The sequence below is a fragment of the Cebus imitator genome, unplaced genomic scaffold (assembly GCF_001604975.1).
Source record: "Cebus imitator isolate Cc_AM_T3 unplaced genomic scaffold, Cebus_imitator-1.0 Scaffold64, whole genome shotgun sequence".
NCBI classification, from domain to species: domain Eukaryota; kingdom Metazoa; phylum Chordata; class Mammalia; order Primates; family Cebidae; genus Cebus; species Cebus imitator.
In genome coordinates this window covers 3,370,631-3,391,906 of record NW_016107379.1, presented here as the reverse complement: position 1 = coordinate 3,391,906, position 21,276 = coordinate 3,370,631, and the positions used below count along the sequence as shown (strand labels likewise).

Sequence of the window (21,276 nt, the reverse complement as noted above, 5' to 3'; positions counted from 1 at the left end):
GGGGTTTCACCATGTTGACAAGGATGGTCTCGATCTCTTGACCTCGTGATCCACCCGCCTCGGCCTCCCAAAGTGCTGGGATTACAGGCTTGAGCCACCGCGCCTGGCCATGCTAACTTTTTAAAGTAGGTAATAAGCGTCTATAATGCAATATTCAGAAGGTGCCAGCGTATAGGAGACTACACCGTCTCCTGTCCACTCAGTTCCCCTCCCCAGAGGCAGCCATTATTATCAGTTTCTAGTGTGTTCTTCCTGACATGGTCCGTGAGCATATTAACATTCACATATGAATGTTTTATATATAGGTTCATTTATATATTTATATACACATATAAACACACATACAATAAACAGTTTTTAAGTTGTCCTTCACAAGAGTAGGACCATTTTGTAACCTCACTAGAAATCTGTAAGAGTGTTCAACTCCCTAGAGTGTGTTGTCAGACGTTGGGCTTTGCCAGTCATGGGTGAAAATTTTTATCTCAATGTAGTTTTCATGTGTGTTTCTCAAAGTTGAGTATCTTTTCATATTTATGAGAGCCATTTGCATTTCTTTTTATGTGAATTTTTATTATGTGTTTTGTCTGTTTTTCAATTGGACCGTTGATTTCTTTCTTCTAGGCACTCTGCATAGTAAGGAGAATAGTCCTTTGTCGTTTAAGTTACAAATTTATTTTCTCAGTTTTGTCATGTGTTTTTTGACTTACAGTGTTTTTATTTCTTTGGTATGTGGTGTTTAAACAAATGAAGAGTTAACTGACTTGAATTTGTACCTTTTTTTTTTGTCTCTTTAATTTTGCTTAGGAACCTGGCTGCTGTATTTGCCATGTACCTGGAGCATTGGTTTGGCAGCTGAACCAGGTTGTTTTCCAGACTGCTACATGCTCTCCCTCTTTGGCACTGGAGCTATCCTGATGCGTGGAGCAGGCTGTACTATTAATGACATGTGGGACCAAGACTATGATAAAAAGGTAATTTCTGCCTGAAAAGGAATAGAGAGGCTCTTCTCAATTCTGCAGAATAACAAAGTGATATCACTTTTGAATGCCATATAAAGCAACAAGATCATTCAGTGACCACTGAAATCCAGCATGGGAAGTGCCAGGATCAGTTGAAAGCTGGTATTGCAAAGTACAGTGTATAATACTTCCTTTCCCAGCACAAGAGTGGCCCTAGGGGCAAGTGTGTACTTTATTATTATAAAGTGAATTGAGAATTTGGAAGACTGAGGGTGAGGGAGTTAAAGGTTAGGAGTGAAAGTGGAAAATTCACCCTGAAGCTTCAAGTGTCCAAAAGATCTGTCATCCCTTCCTTTAAGATGTATTTTAGAGTCCTAACTATTCTTATGTAAATCAAGTGACTCAAGGCAGCCCTTGTTAGCATTTCCTATAATTGTTTCTTTTAAAAACAGAAAAAAAAAATAACATAGAAAAAAACAAAAAAAAACATAGAAAAAAATAGCCATTTTTTCTCCTTAAAAAAATAATACATGCTTATTCTGAAAAACTTAGACAATATAGAATTGCAACCAGTGAGAAGTGCAAGTCATCCTTATCTCCTACTCTTATCCCCTAAAGAAAACATCAGTTAAGAGTTCAATGCATTATTTTTCTTTGGATTATTTTTTGTACATATTCTAATGCATGTGTATAATTATTTCCTTGTTCTTCAACAGACAGTTATCTCCTCAAAGGAAGAGGCCATCTTATTTGCCTTTTTAGCTTAGCCACTGTGCCATAATTAGTACAAGATCATTAAATGCTTGAGTAAATAATCAACTGAAATTTGATTTTAAAAGAAACCCACATTGAATTATAAAAAGTGAATAATCTTATAAAAACTTATATAAAGTCAATAATCACTCCTAATTTGCCTTTTATGTAGTCTGACTTTTCCTTAAGCAAGGCATACCTGTAATAATTTTTAGTTTATATAATAGTGTTACATTAATATGTTTTTAAATTCAAAAACATTTATTGGGTATACTTGCTATGTGTAACAGCCAGTGGCAGGTTCTAGGATTGCATTGATGAAATACAACATTCCTGACATTCAGGGTTTAGTAATTATAATACAGTAGAAGTCTTTTGAGAATAGTGTTCACCGGGAAACTTGCTGAAGATCACTTACCTCAACCTAAGGGAGAGGGTTAGAGAGAACTTTCCAGGTACGAGTGACCTTTGAACTCTGAAAGAATAGGATAGCCAAAACAGTGTGGGCTAGAGGGTGAAGGTTTCTCTAGACAGAGGAAACACAAGGTACAGAGGCATGGCTGTGAGATAAGTATGTGTTTGATAACAGCAACTACATGGTCCTCATGTGACTGGAGGATATGGGTGTGGTAGAAGAGTGGCAGGAGCTGCACGGTAAAGCATTATTTCTCTGACACAGTTGGGATGCCTTAATTTGCCAAGAGATGTGCACTGTCCTTTTTTTTTTCTTTAAAAATGTTTTCATTTTTGTGGATTTAGGGGTACAGTTATAGTTGGGTTACATGAATATATTCTGTAGTGGTGAAGTCTGGGCTTTTAGTGTACTCATATATAGTATGACCTAAAAGGTAGTATTTCATCCTCCACTTGCCTCCCTCCCTCCTACCTTTTGGAGTCTCCAGTGTCTATTATTCCGCTCTGTATGTCTCTGTGTACCCATTGTTTAACTCCCACTTAAAAGTGAGAACATGTGGTTTTTGATTTTCTGTTTCTAAGTACTTTCACTAAGGATAATAGCCTGCATTGTCATCCATGTTGCTGAAAATGACATGATTTCATTCCTTTTTTATGGCCTTGTATTCCATTGTATTCCGTTGTGTATATATACCACTTTTTTTTTTTTTTGAGGCAGAGTCTCACTCTTTCCTGCAGGCTGGAGTACAGTGGCGTGATCTCAGCTCACTGCCGCCTCCGCCTACCAGATTCAAGTGATTCTCCTGCCTCAGCCTCCCAAGTAGCTGGGATTACAGGTGTGCGCCACCATGCCCAGCTAGTTTTTGTGTTTTTAGTAGAGACAGGGTTTCACCGTGATGGTCATTGATGGACACTTTAGTTGATTCCCCAACTTTGCTATTGTGAATAATGCTGTGATAAATGTATGAGTGCAGGTGTCTTTTTGACAAAATGATTTATTTTCTTTTGGGTAGATACCCACTAGTGGGATTGTTGAATTAGTAGTTCTGTTTTTAGTTCTTGAGAAATCTCCATGCTGTTTTCAATAGATTGTACTAATTTACAGCCCCACCAACCATGTATAAGTGTTCCCCTTTCTCCACATCCTCACCAACATCTGTTTTTTGACTTTTTAATAATAACCATTTTGACTGGCATAGAAGATGGTATCTCGTTGTGGTTTTATTTGCATTTCTCAACCGTGTATAAGTATTCCCCTTTCTCCACATCCTCACCAACATCTGTTTTTTTGACTTTTTAATAATAGCCATTCTGACTGGCATAGAAGATGGTATCTCATTGTGGTTTTAATTTCCATTTCTCTGATGATTCGTGATGTCTAAGTCCCCAAAAGGAAACACAACAGAAACAAAAATAGACAAATGAGACTTAATTAAACTAAAAAGCTTTAACATAGCAAAAGAAATTATCAACAAGGTAAACAGACAACCTACAGAATGGGAGAAAACAATGCACTCAACAAAGGGCTAATGTCTAGAATCTACAAGGAGTTCAAACATCAAGGAAAAAATAACCCCATTAAAAAGTGGGCAATGCATATGAACAGACATTTTTCAAAAGAAGACACAAGCACCCAACATATGAGATACGCACTTTCTTGACTTGGAGGTTCACACATCCTAGTCAGTGTTTATTCTGTACACTCTATAAATGAGGCTTCTGGCATATATCACTTCAAGGTAATTCTTAAACATGTTAATAATAGTTCATCACTTTAAAAAAATTGCTAGCTTAGTATAAGCCTTCCAGAAAATGAAAAATAGTGCTATAAATTAGTAACAGTTTATTAATCATGGGTCTGTTTGGATAACATTTGAGATCAAATATTTGAAGGCAAACTGCAAAATTCTGAAGTGCTTTATCTTATTTGGTAGACAGACTCTACCCTAAACGTTTCAGTCCCACATTCTTGACTAGAGTTAAAAGTAATTATATAGATTTTGACTTCTGCTTCCAGGAAGATGGAATAGATGTATTTTCTCTATTCTTTCTACTAAGTATAACTAAAACTCCTGGACATTAGAAATAAAACAAACATAAGAGGACTGTGAAGAAAAGGTGACAGACTCACTAGGGACCTTAGGACCCAAATAATTTCCTAGATTTTGTTTTTCTTCAAATATTCCAGGCTTGGAACTGAAGAAGCCAGATATCTGGAAATGTCAATGGGTACAGATGGAGGGGTGGGCGGAGAGCCTACTTGGCAGGGGCCAGTGGAAACCAGGTCGGGAAATTGAGCTTCCCAGCTGGTAGTGATTGGGCAGCGTCTCCCACCCCCTTCTTTTGCCATTGCAGTGTCAAAAAAAAAAAGCCAGCTGAAATTAAAAGTTTAAATAAGATTCATTGTCTCATGACATAGTACTTAAATGTCTAGATTTCAGTTAAGAATCATTTGTCATACCAAGAACTAGGAAAATCTCAACTTGAGTGAAAAAAAGATAGTCAGTAGATGAACAACACTAAGAAAGCAGAGATGTTAAGATTTCTTGCAAAGATTTTTAAAGCAGCCATCATAAATATGCTTCAGTGAGCAATTACAAACATGCTTGAAACTAATGAAAAATATCGCATCTCAGAAAAGAAATAGAAAACATAAAGGAGAACCAAATGGAAATTTTCGAACTGAAAGATATAATAATTGCAATAAAAATTCAGTGGATGGGCCCAACAGTAGAATGGAGGGGATGGAGGAAGGAATCAGTGAACTGGAGATAGAATAACAGAAATTACACAATCCGGAAAATGGAAAATAGACTGAAAAATCGAAGACCTTTGGACTATAACAAATTATCTAATATTTGTTTCATGTGTCTTGGAAAAACAGGAGAAAGTTTGGGGCTGAAAAATAATTGAAGAAATACTGGCTGAAAAAGTCCCAAATTTAGCAAAAGACATAAACCTACATATTTCAGAAGGTAAGCAACCTCCAAACACGATAAACACACAGAATCCTCACCTCAATACATCATAATCAAGCTTCTAAAACTAAAGAAAATTTTAAAAGCTGTGATAAATACAAAAAGCACAACCCTTGTAAGAGGAAAATGAATTTGTACTTCATCAAAACAAATTTTGATTTGCGAAAGACCATGTTAAGATTAAAAGACAAGCTCCTGGAGAAAATATTTGCAAACCACGAGTCCAACAAAAGACTGGTATCCAACAAAAGAATATATATCCTATGTGTGTTGGGGGATGGGGGAAAAAGGAAAAAAGCATACACACAAAAACCAAAACAAACAAACAAGAATAGGCCAGGCATGGTGGCTCACACCTATAATCCTAGTACTTTGAGAGGCCAAAGTGGGCAGATCACTTGAGGTCAGGATTTCAAGACCAGCCTGGCCAATATAGCAAAACCCCATCTCTACTAAAAATACAAAAATTAGCTGGGTGTGGTGGCATATGCCTGTAATCCCAGCTACTCGGGAGGCTAAGGCAGAAGAATCAGCCCAGGAGGCGGAGGCTGCAGTGAGCTAAGATTGTGCCACTGCACTCCAACCTGGGCAACAGAGCGAGACCTTGCCTCAAAAAAATAAAATAACCAGGATATATAAAGAACTCTTAAAACTAAACAATAAAAAAAAAAATTTCAATTACAAATGGGTAAAGATATTTCAACAAAGAAGATATACAGATTTCAAATAAGTACATAAAAATATGTTCAACAGTCTTAGTCTTTATGGAAATACACATTAAAACTGCAGTGAGGCTGGGCATGGTAGCTCACACCTGTAGTCCCAGCACTTTGGGAGGCCCAGGCAGGAGGATCTCTTGAACCCAGGAATTTGAGACCAGCTTGGGCAACATAGTAAGACCCCTGTCTCTGAAAACGTGAAAAAAATAGCCAGTTGTGGTAGCATACACCCATGGTCTCAGCTGCTCAGGAGGCTGAAGTGAGAGCCTGCGAAGTGGAGCTGTAGTGAGCCATGGTCATGCCACTGCACTTCAGTGTAGATGACAGAGTAAGACCCTGTCTCAAAAAAAAAAAGAAAAAAAAACCAGCAACAACAAAAAACTACACTGAAATATTACTACAAACCTATCAGAATGGCTGGAAAAAAAAAAAAATAGCAACAATACTAAATGCTAGCATAGGTGTAGAGGACCTGAATCACTCATACATTGCTGGTGGGAAGGTTAAGTAGTATAGCCTCTCTGGAAAAGATTGGGAATTTTTGTTTGTTTTTTAAAATCTAAATATACAACTACCATCCAACTCAGCAGTTGCACTCCTGAGCATTTATCCTAGGGAAATGAACAGTTACGTTCACCTAGAAACCTGTATGTAAATATTTATAGCTGTTTTACTTGTAATAGCCCCGAACTATAGACATGTCCTTCAGTGGGTGAAGATTAAACAATGTATGTACATCTGTACCTGGGAAAACTACAGCAATAAAAGGAATGAACAATTGATATATGAAACAACCTAGAGGAATCTCCAGAGAATTATGCAGAGACAAAAGCCAGTCTGAAAGGGTTACATACTGTGTGATTCCATTTATATAACATTCTTGAAATGACAGCATTACAGAAATAGTGAATAGATTAGCTTTGCCAGGGATTAAGGAGGGGACAAAGACAGGAGGTAAGTGAGTGTGGCATGTGGCTATCAAAGGACAAAATGAGAGATCCTCATGGTGACAGCAGTGTTTTACATCTTGACTATATTAATATAAAAAAATTTGGTTGTGAGATTGTACTATAGTTTTACATGGGATGTTATTGAGAGGCACTGGGTATAGGGTACATGAGATCTTTGTATAATTCTTTAAATCACACGTGATTCTAAAATTATATCAAAAGAAAATGCCTCATTAAGAAAAATACTACATTAGGCTGGGCACAGTGGCTTATGCCTGTATTCTCACACTGGCTCACACCTGTAATCACAGCATTTGGGAGGCCTAGGCTGGAGGATCACCTGAGCCCAGGAGTTCCAGACCAGCCTAGACAACATAGTGAGACCCTGCCTCTACAAAAGGAAGGAAGGGAGGGAGGGAGGGAAAAGAAAAGAAAGAGAAGGAAGAATGGGAAGGAAGGAAGGACAGAAGGAAGGAAGGAAAGAAGGAAGGATTGAAAGATTAGCTGGGCATGGTGGCACACACCTGTATTCCCAGCTACTCAGAGGCTGAGGTGGGAGGATGCTTGAGCCTGGGAGGTCAAGGCTGCAGTGAGCCGTGATTATGCAGTTGCACTCCAGCCTGGGCGACAGAGCAAAACCCTGTCTCAGAAATAATAATATATTCAAACCAACTAACATTTTCAATTTTCTTAATTAGCAAAATATGACCACTTTAGTTTCCCCTTTAATGATTTGTTTTCTCACTAGATAAAAAGGTGATTAACTATCTTACACCTCCCTCAAGCCATTTTTCTGTTATTAGAAGATTCCAGATCCTGCATTGATGTACAACAAAGCACCAGATGAGTATTTTACAGCTATTGAGGTGGTTTGGCTAACATGAATTTTTTTTTTTTTTAATTTTTAATTTTTTGAGGTGGAGTCTTGCTCTATCACCCAGGCTGGAGTGCAGTGGCACGATCTTGGCTCAACAAGATCTACAACCTCTACCTCCCAGCTTCTAGCAATTCTCCTGCCTCAGCCTCCTGAGTAGCTGGGATTACAGGCACACGCCACCATGCTCAGCTAATTTTTGTATTTTTAGTAGAGACGGGGTTTCACCATTTTGGTCAGACTTGTCTCGAACTCCTGACCTGGTGATCCACCCACCTAAGCCTCCCAAAGTGCTGGGATTACAAGCATGAGCCACCACGCCTATCCGCTAACATGAATTTTAAAATGTTTTGTGCTTCTCTTTTAAATGACGTTTAAAAGCTGGGCCAAATTATAATGCTTACTTCAGTTTCTTAAAGGCAATATATCATTAAGGTCATGTTTGTGGCTAAGAATATTGCTTAATACATTACATATTAAGTACATTGCTGATATATTAAATGGAAAGATAATTGCTATTAGGGTGTACAGGCTAAATGTCTTTGTTGATGTATATAATCTACTAGCCATGTCACCATTTGATAAACATTAGGTTAAGAACATTGAAATAATCTCAACACACAGGTATTCATGATTTAGTTTAGTAAGCTGTGAGTTTTCTGGTTTCATAGAAACCACATCAAAAATGTTTCAATGAAGTGCTTATTTATTTGCAACTTTCAAAATTGCTAGCTAATTATCACTATTCTGAAGGGGGCAAGCATAACCTTTTGGTTGGTAGTGGAGTTGGTGGGATTAGACTGGCTGTGCTACCCCAAGCATCTGTGACCTGGGAAATTTACTGAGCCTCTGCCTCAGTTTCATCCACATTAGAAATGGCAAGAACTTGTAAATGGCTGAAAGACGGGGTTATTTATTTATTTCTTTATTTAGAGACAGAGTTGTGCTCCTGTTGCCCGCATCCTAGGTTCAAGCAATTCTCCTGCCTCAGCCTCCCAAGTTGCTGGGATTACAGGCACCCAGCACGATGCCCAGCTAATTTTTGTATTTTTAGTAGAAACAGAGTTTCACCACATTGGCCAGGCTGGTCTTGAACCCCTGACCTCAGGTGATCCATCCGCCTCGGCCTCCCAAAGTGCTGGGATTACAGGCGTGAGCCACGGTGCCCAACCTAAAATAGGATTATTATAAGGATTCAGTGATGTGACGCAGTTAAAGCTTTTAGAATAGTGAGCATTGTAAGCACTCAGATACTAGCTAGAATAATGCTAATACCCTGAAACAAATATAAAAACTAGTATTATTTTAAATTTGAAACTATAGGAATCAAATCAGGTGTAAAAGATCCCATTCTGATAATCTAACCAGCATGAGTCATTAGTCAGAGTTATTGCCAAGCTGCTTTATTACACAGTGAAGTATGGTATAAATCTGGTCAGCAAACCTTTTCTGTAAAGGTCAGTTAGTAAATATTTAGTCTTTCTCTGTGAAAATTGAACATATTATACTTGCTAAGCTGAATAGCTAAATCGCTGATAAGGAAGTTGCTTTGTGTTTTTTGTTTCGTTTTTTTTGACAGAGGGTCTTGCAGTGTCACGAATGCTGGAGAGCTTGGTGTAATCATGACTAACTAACTGCAGCTTCAGCCTCCTAGGCTCAAGCAGTTCTCCTACCTCAGCCTCCGCTGTAGCTGGGGCTAAAACTGATGGTCTCAAACAGTCCTCCCGCCTCAGCCTCCCAAAGTACTGGGATTACAGGCCTAAGCCACTGCACCCAGCCAGGAAGTTTCTTTGTTTTGTTTGTTTAGAGATGGGGATAGGAGAAAATAGAATGAGTGGTGGGAATTTTTCGTTCTTTTCAAAGCTATTTTAAATATGAAGTTTTGATTCTTGACAGTACTTAAAATGTTGATTTCTCTGTTCATTCATATTTGTGCCTACCATGGTCCAGTCTCTTAATTAAATGTTTAAATAAATGACTGAGTCATAACATGAGGCTAAGATACCTGTTTTTGTATTTTAAGGTTACAAGAACAGCCAATCGCCCGATAGCCGCTGGAGACATTTCAACTTTTCAGTCCTTTGTTTTTCTTGGGGGACAGCTAACCTTGGCACTGGGTGTTCTTCTGTGTCTGAATTACTACAGGTATATTAAACATGTTTTCCACATCATGTGTAAAAATCTCTCCTTTGAAATGGAGGAAGTAGGAATAAAATGAAACATCTTTATCACAGTTGTTTATTGGCTACTTATCAAGCAATAAGTAATAATAACACTGTAAGTTAGCAAGTGTAAGTAACTCACCACACATCTTAAAATCTGCTTCAAGAATGCTTTTGGCCAAAGGAGTTAAGAAATGAATATTTAATTTGTTTTGAACCTCCCTCAGTGTTTGCACTACATTCCCTAAGGGACACAAGGCAATTCATAGGCTTTCTAAGTGTATGCATGGATGTGTGTGTATATACCCATCTATATATATAATTTTATTTATGCTGACAGTATCCCTAAAGTAGACTTAAAGCAGGAGTGATTATACTCATTTCGCAAAAAGAGGAACTATGTCTTTCCTAGGGTCATGTTACTAATCAATGACTGAAGAAAGAAGTGGGAGGATTTGGCCTGGCGCGGTGGCTCACGCCTGTGATCCTAGCACTTTGGGAGACCAGCTCGGCCATTATGGTGAAACCCCATCTATAAAAAAAAAAAAAAAAAAGTGGGAGGACTCGTTCCTATACCTCTTAAGCAGAGACAAAACAAAACTTCTGTGCATCAGATTGCTGTTTACAAAGTACTTAAATGTGAGAGAAAAAAGAAAAAAAGAGTTACTTTATAGACACTAGATTTAATTGCATGCCTTGCCCTGATAGCATCAATTACATGAAAATATTTTTGGAAGGTTATTTCTAGAAGGGATAGTGTTAGATAAACTTTGAGGTCTTAAGAATATCTTATTTTATCACATTTTCATAAGTGCTTTCTTTTTCTCCAGAAAAGTAACATCCCATCTCATGCATATAAGGTGGGATATCTTGACTCTAATTATCTGTTAGGACATCTTAGTTTATTCGATGCCTTAATGTTTGCAAACAGTTCAGAGAGGCAGTAACATTTAGTGGTTAATAGGTTGGACTCTGGAGCCAGACTAGACTGCCTTAGGTTTGAATCTGGGCTCTGCTCTGACTAGCTATATGACAATTGGTAAATTACTTAATTTCTTTGTGTTGCAGTTTTCTCATCTGCAAAAAAGGAGGAGAATAAAACTATTATAATACTTGCCTTTTAGGGTCATTGTGAAGATCATAATGAATTAACAAATGTCATTCACTTAGAGCAATGCCTCATACATGAAAGTACTGTATGTGTTAGCTGTTACTTTGTTTGGCTGTTTTATTATGTTTAAAGTAGTTTTCTACTCATCCTTTATAATAGGGAAAGTCAAAGTCTAGGAAGATAATTTGCATAAAAGTATAATTTAAGATAAAATCTATTTTCCAATTGGTATTACATTATTGTCTTAAAGTATTTCATGGTTTCTAAGAGGTAATGGTAATAACATTTTAATGGTTTTTCCTCTTTTCAGTATAGTTCTGGGAGCATCATCCTTACTTCTTGTCATCACCTACCCACTAATGAAAAGAATTACATACTGGCCTCAATTAGCCTTGGGTGAGCTTAAAATAACTATAAGTATTTCCTTTGATACTTGCCAACTATACTTTTGTGGAGAGATACGTAGATAAATAAGTAAAGATGAAATGACAAATCAGTCATATAATTTTCCTAAGCAAGAATAGATTTTCATATTTTAAAGGAGGGCAGTTAGCTATTTTTACTAGCTAAGAAATATTGCATATTTATTAGGGTTATCAGCATCATTTCTTCCTGTCTTTCTCCTCTTCTCCTCTTCCCCCTTCCCCTCTCCTCCTCTTCTCCCTTCCCCTCTCCTCCTCTCCTGTCAGAGGCAGGGTCTCACTCTGTTGCCCAGGCTGGAGTGCAGTGGCACAATCTCAGCTTACTGCAACCTTGACCTCCCAGGCTCAAGTGATCCTCCCACGTCAACCTCTTGAGTAGCTAGGATTACAGGCATTCACAACCATGCCTGGCTAATTTTTGTATTTTTTGTAGAGACAGGGTTTCACCATGTTGCCTAGGCTGGTCTCAAACCCGAGCTCAAACGATCCACCTGCCTTGGCCTCCCTAAGTGCTGGGATTACAGGTGTGTGTCATCACGCCTGGCCATCATTGCTTTCTGAAATGCTTTTGTAAAAATCTAGATATGCCATGGAAAAAGTGTTTGTTCTAGATAACCTGAAGAATTTGGGGAATGGGGTAGGAAGCACTCTGTGGCAGGAGAACAGGGGTTAAAGTGTGTGTGATAGCTCTCTAAGCTATTGCCTTAGACAACTCCTGTTCTGTGAACCCTCTCAGGAAGAAGTTAGACAATCTCTTCTGGGCTATCATAGCATTCTAATCCAGTACTTACTCATTTCAACAGCATTAATTCAACAAGGATATGTTGAGAGCCTCCTGTGGTCTCCCAATTAATAAATTCTGGCCCAGCATTTAGCATAGCACTTGGCACAGTGGAGGTATTGAATACATTCTTGTTGGTGAAAAGAGAGGAAGATAGTTAAGTATGTATCAGAATCTGTTGTAAAAATATCTATTCCCAGGCTTTTCTGTTCTATTCCTAGAATATTCCTAGAATGACTCTAGTTCTTTGAACTATTTTTTTTTTTCAGTAAATGAAAGAATGAAAAGCAACTCAAAAAATTGATGTGAGCCTGATTTGTGGGAAACTTGTGGTAGAATCTTTATTTTTTTCTAAGAGCCTCTCATTGAATGTTCTCTTTATTATTAAATTTGAAATTATATTCTCAGTATAAGCATTTCCTATGTATAAGATAATGTTAAGAAGCTGGTATATTTACTCCAAACATTTATTGAACCCCTGCATTTACTTTATGCCAGGAATTGCAGCAGGTACTGGAAAAATAAGAATGACTAAAACACACTGACCATCTTTAAGGAGTTGAAGATGGAGACAACGGATAGACAGGTCATTGCAGCACAACGTGGCAGGCAGGAGCGCTATGGGACCACAGAGGAGAGGCACTTAATCACTTAAGGAGGGGACATGAGTGGAAGTAGGTAATAGAGAAGGAGAAAAGGGGATTCTGAGAAAAGATGTTTGGGACACATTGAGTTTAAGGTACATGAGCAACTTGCAAGCAGTGAAGAAGTCCAGCAGACAGTTCAGTTTGTAGTCTGGAGCTTAGAGTGATCAGGCTTGCAAGTGGAGATTTGGGAGCTGTCAACATGTAGGTATTCGTTTTCAGTCCTCAGAGAGGATGCCCTTGTGGAATAAATCAGTGTTCCTGTGTATATTCTTGTTTCTGTAGCTGATAGAGGAGGCAAAGTGGTAACAGAAAGAACATGAGTTTTTAAGTCAAACAGATGTAAGTTCAGATCCCAGCATCTACTGTTTATTAGTAGTGCCATGCCCCATACTAGGTGGGATAAATCTTCTCTTTAAACTTTCTATTTACTTAACTGGGGGATATTATTCTTTTTGGTAGCTCATTATTTTAGTTGTTAATTAACCTCTCTGAGCCTGTTTTCTTTTTTGTAAAATGGAGCTAATAATTACCACCGAGAGTTGAAAGAGTTTAAGGAAGGAACACACAGAAAGCAGCACACACACAGTCTGATACCCAGGAGCATTGCATGCGCACTGATGCCCCTCTTTCCCTTTGGAATTCTAAAGTCCATGTTGTAGACTTTCCCCCTTTTTGTGTTTTGCTAATTGTAGGCTTGACGTTTAATTGGGGAGCATTACTTGGATGGTCTGCTATCAAGGGTTCCTGTGATCCATCTGTTTGCCTGCCTCTTTATTTTTCTGGAGTTATGTGGACATTAATATATGATACTATTTATGCCCATCAGGTAAAGAAATTATATCTTTTTCTTAACTTTGGTTTAGTTGTGCTGTTTTTAAAGAACCAAATTAAGGAGAAAGCATTTTTTTCTAAAATTTGTTGTTTTTAAAGAACTTTAAGAACCAAATTAAGAAAGAAGAATTTTTTTCTAAAAAGAAAATCATTCACAGTTCCATGGCTCCCACAAAATATTTTTTTATGTTTGTGTATGTTTACCAGAGTTCAACTCATTTATTTTACTTACAAACAATAAAGTAGTATTTCCTGTATGCCAGGTACTGTTTTAAGTACTTTAAAAACTTAGTTTAATTCCACCAACAGCCTTCGAAGAAAGTACTTACATTATCCTCATTTAACAGAAGAAGAAACCTGAAAAAGTTATTTGTCCATGTCACACAGTTGGTGGGTGGCAGAGCTGAGATTCAAACCCAATGTTCAGAGACTGCTTTTAACCACTACATTCTCCTGTCCCTCTGATCACTGAATTATGCAACTTTTTTACTCGCTATAGTGAGTGAACATTTTCCCATATTTTTACCAGTTCTTTGTCATTGTCATTTTAAGACTATGGACTATAAGATAATGCATGCCCTAGTTTAACATGCTATAAATTTGTTGTGCCATAATTGAAAAAAATTGAACAGTTTCTCTGTTTTGGCTACTTAAGTTGTTTCTCAGTTTTCACAATTATAAATAATATTGTTCTAATCATTAATACTTTATGAATAGGAGTTTTTCAGTTAAATTTTTAGAAGTAGTAAAGTATTATAAACATTTTTATAGCTTTTGATGTTGCCTTTTTCATAAATTCAATTGTAAAAACTCATTTTTTTCTTTTCTTTTTTTTTTCTTCTTGGTTCTATGAGAAAACATCATTTTTTCTTTTACATTTATAAACTCCCAACTTTAATGAGGAGTAATTGACAAATAAAATTAGGTATATTTAAGATATACAGTGTGATGATTTGATAGTACATGTTCTGAACTTTTTAAAAAAGTGTTTTCTCGGTATTTTTCTAAAATATGATTATGTATTCTCAATCATTTACTTGAAGAATATGTCTAGATTTTATCCTGTTTTCTTCCACTGAAGTCCTATGCCCTGCTACATTTGTATTATCCTGAAAAGGCAGATCTGTAATCAGCCTTACTTTCAAAGTGAAACTTGATTTACAGGTTAAAGAGATGCCTGTACTTTTTCCAGTAAGGTCTGGAACCAGTGCTTAGGATACCAGTACTCCAATTAGATTAACAACTTCAGGAAAACACCACATACTCATTGGCACTTTTGTGGTACACATAATTACCGACACAGTATGCACCCTGAAGGTGATTGTAGTATGAAAGGAAAACCAGAAACACTAACCCATAGTCATCATGATTTGGATTTGGGCCCCAAAAGAGAGCCTGTCAGGTTGCTGTCTGCCTGTAGTTCAGTGCAGAGAGTTCAACATGCAGCCACTAATATCACGTGACCATGATCATTTACAATGGTATTTGGAGATGCTTATAAATAAACTTACTGGGAGAAACCAGGCAGCCACATGTGGTTGTATCATTGAGACCTAGCTCTGCCTAAACAGGATTTGGTAGGAAGGGCAAGGGATAATTGGGCTAGAAGGGCCAGAAGTGCAAAGTGAGTGTATGTGGTTAGGTGGTACGTGAGCATTTTTCTACATCTGCGATTTTAGCAAGAAACTAAAATGTACAGGAGATATATTGAGGTTTGAGAATTCTGAGGCAGAGAGGAGCTATGGAAAGAATTAGAGCTGAATTTGAATCCTAACACTGTAAAAATATAGTTAAGCATCATTATAGGATTTTAAGAAATACTAAATAATATATAGAAATGAAGCTAGATGGTGAGTTTAGCAATGGTGTTTAACTTTGATTGGCCTGCAGATTCATGACTGATCAGCCTGTTTCTGAGTTACTGTCATCTTTTACCACTTATGGTATATCTGCGTGTTCTGTGAAAGACAGTTTCTTCTGCAAGTAGTTAGTGGTAATGAGGCAAAAATTAAAAGAAAAATAATAAAATCATACAAAGGAGAAACAGGCTGTTGGCATTAGACTGGAGGCAATCTGCTAGCCCAGACTGTAGGAGGAACTCTGATAACGTTATCTCAGAAGGCAAAGCTCAAGAAAATGTGCTCTGAAGACTCCCAGTACTCCCTCACCATCTGGAGGAAAACATCAATTTCCTCCCTGATCCTTACCCTCATAGTATGAGTGAGCCTAAGAATTCATAGATATGTTTCCTATGTATTGCTTGCCTGTTTTATATCAAAATGACACAGTGAAGGCTGTGAAAAATGTCCAAACAGGATAGTACTGCAGACATCAAAGAAGAGCTCAGTGCAGAGCTCTGCAGGACTGATCTGAACCTGCCTGGGCTCAAGATAAGGCCACCTGGCCCACATACCAAAAGTCTTGAGTAAGCCTGTCACTGTATTGATTAACTGCTTTTGTTCTTGCTTCTATAACCTGGCTTCTTTTCACACCCTAAGATGTATAAAAAGCCCTTGCTTTCTTTGTTCTTCGCTCAGTTCCTTACACCTTAAATAAAACCCTCCTGTAACCTCATGGGTTTCTCCGGTTCCCTGATTTCCCGCTACAGTAATTGGTTGCACAACCTTGTGAATATACTAAGAAACATGAAATCTGACACTCCAAAATGTGTATTTTATGGTGTGTGAACTGAAGCGTAAAAAGCAGACAGTTTATTTTTCTTTCTGATATTAGGACAAAAGAGATGATGTTTTGATTGGTCTTAAGTCCACGGCTCTGCGTTTTGGAGAAAACACCAAGCAGTGGCTCAGCGGCTTCAGTGTTGCAATGCTGGGGGCGCTGAGCCTAGTGGGTGTCAACAGTGGTCAGACTGCTCCCTACTACACTGCCCTGGGTGCTGTAGGAGCCCATCTGGTTCACCAGGTTTGACCTTTTTCATATTTGTCCCTCATATTTCCTTGGTATAAATTATAAAAATTAAACAGTATGCCCTCTGTGTTTGCCTGGCAAGGAACTTCATAAACAGCTACTTGGCTTGTACTACCTTTAACAGACGCCCCTGCCCTCTGGCCTCAACTTATAAGAAAGCTAGCTATATTATTTTATTTTTAATTTTTTTTGAAACAGGTTGTCCAGCCTGTCGTCCAGGCTGGAGTGCAGTGGTATGATCACAGCTCACTGCAACCTCTAACTCATGGGCTGAAGTGATCCTTCCACCTCAGTATCCTGAGTAGCTGGGGCAACAGTCATGCACCACCATGCCTGGCTAATTTTTTTTATTTTTTGTAGAGAGGGGGGTCTTGCTGTTTTGCCCAGGCTGGTCTTAAACTGGCTTCAACCAATCTTCCTGCCCTGGTCTCCCAAAAGTTCTGAGATTACCAGTGTGAGCTACCAACCCCAGCAAAGCTGTATTATTTTAGATAAGTAATATAGGCCTAAATCCAGATTTTCCCCTCTGATTTTCCTGGAATTACTTCTGATTCATATCTGGAAAAATTTAAGAACTATCTGAAGCTTATGGTTTGAGTTGAATTACTCTAAAAGCAAACTTACAGATAAAGCTTTTAAAAAAAAAATCTGGGTTTCTAGTAGTGGTTAGTGGACTAATTATTCTTAAGTTTAGTTTCCGCTGACATAAAGACCAAGGCCAGATAAGACATGAACTGTGGAACATGTCAAAGTTCTGCCAGTAGACAGCAGGAAGCTGTCATTTCAGGATATTCACCCACACCATATCCCCTACCTGTTACAAATTTATGTTGAGAATCTACATTGCTGACTTGTAAAATGAATGAACGAAATCTAATTTTAACTCAATCACTTGCTAGCAAATGGACTATGTTTTTATATCAATGTTATTGTTATTTTCATTAAACAGAATCAAAAAGGTATTCATGGCAGATCACCTGGAGTCAGGAGTGTGACCAGCCTGGTCAACATGGCAAAACCCCATCTCTACTAAAAATACAAAAAGTAGTCAGGTATGGTGGCGGGTACCTGTAATCCCAGCTACTTGGTAGGCTGAGGCAGGAGAATCACTTGAACCCAGGAGGCGGAGGTTGCAGTGAGCCAAGATCGTGCCATTGCACTTTAGCCTGGGTGGCAGAGCAAGACTCCATTTCAAAAAAAAAAAAAGGTATTCATGAAGCTGTATTTAGATGACTGATTTTATACAGTTGCAAATTACTTATCAGTGTAGGCAAGACTTACATAAAATGATATGAAGGAAATCAGAATCTGATGTCTAGAAAGTAAACCATATGCTATGTCCCCTTCACTGTCTTCCTCACTGTGAAAACTAAAATGTGAGTTGGTGACACTCCAGGATGTTGCCATTTTTCCCTTCAGAATTTCTCAGCATCCCTTTTTGGGCATAGCTCAGCTCCATGAGTGCTGACATTGTCATTTGATTGTTTGGTCTGGATAATGGGTATATGTTAATATTTAAACACCTGAATATTAGATAGTACAGGAAGGCAAAAATTATTAGGGATATTATAAGAAATACTCTACCAGGCACAGTGGCTCACGCCTGTAATCCCAACACTTTGGAAGGTCAAGGTGGGCAGATCATATGAGGTCAGGAGTTTGAGTCCAGCCTGGCCAACATGGATAAACCCCGTCTCTGCTAATAATAAAAAAAATTAGCTGGGGATGGTGGTATGCACCTGTAATTCCAGCTACTCAAGAGGCTGAGACAGGAGAATCACTTGAACCCAGGAGGCAGAGGTTAAAAGTGAGCCAAGATGGCGCCCCTGTACTCCAGCCTGCACAACAGAGGGAAACTGTGTCTCAAAAAAAAAGAAAAGAGAAATACTTGGAGCCCACTTTATATTTTAAATCACGTTTATGGTCCTCTGTCCAGTTTTTTGTTTGTTTGGTTTTTGTTTTGAAACAGAGTCTTCCCTCTGTCACCCAGGCTGGAGTGAAGTGGCATGATCTTGGCACATTGCAACCTCCACCACCTCCTAGGTTCAAGCAATTCTCATGCCTCAGCCTCCTAAGGAGCTGGGACCACAGGCACACACCACCATGCCCAGCTCATTTTTATATTTTTTTAGTAGAGTTGGGGCTTTGCCATGTTGGCCAGACTAGTCTTGAACTCTTAACCTAAAAAGTGATCAATGCTAAGATTACAGGCATGAGCCACTGCACCTGGCCTCTCTGTCCAGGTTTTGATACAGTATTTGATGATGGACATCGCCTTCTAGTATTTAAAGAGAAAGGAAATCATGATGATTGTATGTCTGCAGACCACGTAATAAAGAATAGTCCCCCATGCATAAGGAAGATAGGAACATACATGAGACTTCCTTCATATATTTGCAGGGATACCATGGGGAAAAAGGAGTATGCTTGTTCTAGATTACTAGCAACAGATTTAGGTCTCTAGCTCCTCTTCTCTAAATGCAGGTCCCTAAACAGGAGAGATTTAGAAATGTGGCATTTTTGGTTATAATAAATTAGGAAGGGTGACTATACGGATGACGGCCAGAAACAGTAAATGTCTTTCAGTGCACCAGATTGCCCTGCATAAAACAGAGTTGTCCTGCCCAAATGTGACTTGTTCTCCATTGAGAAACTTTGCTCCAGACACTAAAACCAGAACTGGAGGGTAGGAGTTGCAGGGAGACAGACTTTAGATCAGTATAAAGAAGAACTTTTCAAATAGTTAGAACTAAAAAACAGTATGGGTTGCCTCACAAGCATTCATGCAACCCTCAACTAAAAGTTCTTAGGAAACAGCTTGGATAATTCCAAGTGAAAAATATGGTAAATTTTTCTTTTTCTTTTCTTTTTTTTTTTGAGATAGAGTCTTACTCTGTCACCCAGGCTAGGGTGCAGTAGATCACGGCTCATTGCAGCCTTGACCTCTTGGCCGCAAGCAGTCTACCCACCTCAGCCTCTTAAGTAGCTGGGACTACAGGCATGCGCCACTGTGCCCAGCTGACTTTTTATTTTTTGTATTTGCTGTTTTCTCGTCTGTGTTAACATATTTATTTGTGATGACCCAAAGTCCAGACTAGGAATTAATACAACCTTGTGTTCCTCTCTTTTGCAGATTTACACTCTAGACATCCACAGACCTGAGGATTGTTGGAATAAATTTATCTCCAACCGAACACTAGGACTAATACTTTTTTTAGGGATTGTCCTCGGGAATCTGTGTAAAGAAAAGAAGACAGACAAAACAAAGAAAAGTATAGAGAATAGAATAGAAAATTAATGAATGAAGTTTATCTAGGATTTCTTAAAACAAATTTTTGCAAAATATAATTCGATTTGAGTACAAAACCTCTTACAATATGTTAAAGAACTAAAAACCTGAAGATGAAGATTTAGAGCATATTTACCTGGATTTTAATTCAATTATTTGCTAGCAAAATTCCCCCTTGTCACAGAAACCTGGGACTCTTCAGGATTTGATATGGCCTTGAGTATTTTAATTGACATATTCTTCTGCCCATTATATAATTCTCCCCTGAAGTTATGGGGATTGTATGAGTTTTGGCACTTTAGAAAAAGCCTGATGTAGGTCTTATGTAAATGAATGTCTCTATAAGAAAATGAACTCTTTTTTTTAGGCAAAAATAAAAGTTGCTATGGGAAGTTGGGGCTTATTGTTCTTTATTGTGTGTGACCTTTAGTCACTGCCAAAAACTGTAATTTAAGAAACCAGTTCTGTATTTACAAAGGTATATGCCACAACTGAAAAAAGAAAAATAAAAAAAGAAACCAAGTCTGTTTCTTTATGTTTTAGGAGAATTTAGGCAAATTGAAGTATTTAGCTATTATGGCCACATGTACCACTGTTTACCAACCCTGACTTTTATTTGGGAGATTTGGTCTCTCTGTGCAGCCACAGTGACCAGAACAAACAAGCAGGCAGTCACGAGAGACTATCTTGATTTTCTGTCTATATTTTTTTTATCTTAATCCCATCATAGTTTATAGGATAGTAATATGTTATTTAAATGTTTACTGTTTTTTCCTTTACCCACCCCCACCTTCAGAAAGTTCTCAACACAGTAGCCAGAGTAATTCTCTTAAAACCTAAGTAAGGTGCTATCATTCCTCTTCCCAGAACCCTCCAGGATCTCCCCAGGTCACTCAGTACAAACCAGAAGTCCTCCCACCTGCCAGGCCCTCCATGATCTGGCCTCATGTCTGACTTCTCACCCTCACACCTGCAGCCACGCAGGCCTTACAGTTCCTTAAACAGGCTGGGTAGACTACTACTCCAGGGCTTTGCATTTACTGTTCACTTTGCCTGGAAAGTTCTCCCCAGATTATGTCTTACTCCTTCACTGCAGAACCTTTCTTAAATGTCACCTTCTCTAAGAGGCTTTTCTTAGCCACTTTCAAAAACCTCACATATAAATACCACCCATAGTTCCTATCCCCTTGCTTTTGTTTTTTCATTTTTTTTCTCTTCAGCTCTTACTATTACTAACCTAAAATATGCCTGTCTTGATTTAAATTGCTGTCATAGACAGTGGGCTGTAGGGCAGTCATTTGTGTATGTGGGTGTGGGCAGCAGTAAGTACTAAATTGCATGATGATGACGATGATGCAGCTAACAAGCACTTACGTATGCCAGGCACTCATAAGCATAGGAAAATTTATTTAACTGTTTATTCAGGACATACTGAGCCACTGGAATGACCTGGGTCAG

At 38.3% G+C, this 21,276-nt stretch overlaps 1 protein-coding gene across 1 annotated transcript in view; it reads left to right on the top strand.

Annotated features, from left to right (window-relative positions):
- COQ2 (coenzyme Q2, polyprenyltransferase) overlaps window positions 1-20,210 on the top strand; it is a 26,082-nt gene extending 5,872 nt beyond the window's left edge. Inside the window, exons 2-7 of the mRNA XM_017530238.2 lie at window positions 805-971; window positions 9,671-9,792; window positions 11,231-11,316; window positions 13,463-13,596; window positions 16,335-16,523; window positions 19,663-20,210. Coding sequence (XP_017385727.1) covers window positions 805-971; window positions 9,671-9,792; window positions 11,231-11,316; window positions 13,463-13,596; window positions 16,335-16,523; window positions 19,663-19,827 — 863 coding nt within the window. The 3' untranslated portion in view covers window positions 19,828-20,210. The remainder of the gene's footprint in view (window positions 1-804; window positions 972-9,670; window positions 9,793-11,230; window positions 11,317-13,462; window positions 13,597-16,334; window positions 16,524-19,662) is intronic.
- The last annotated feature ends 1,066 nt before the right edge of the window (window positions 20,211-21,276 follow it).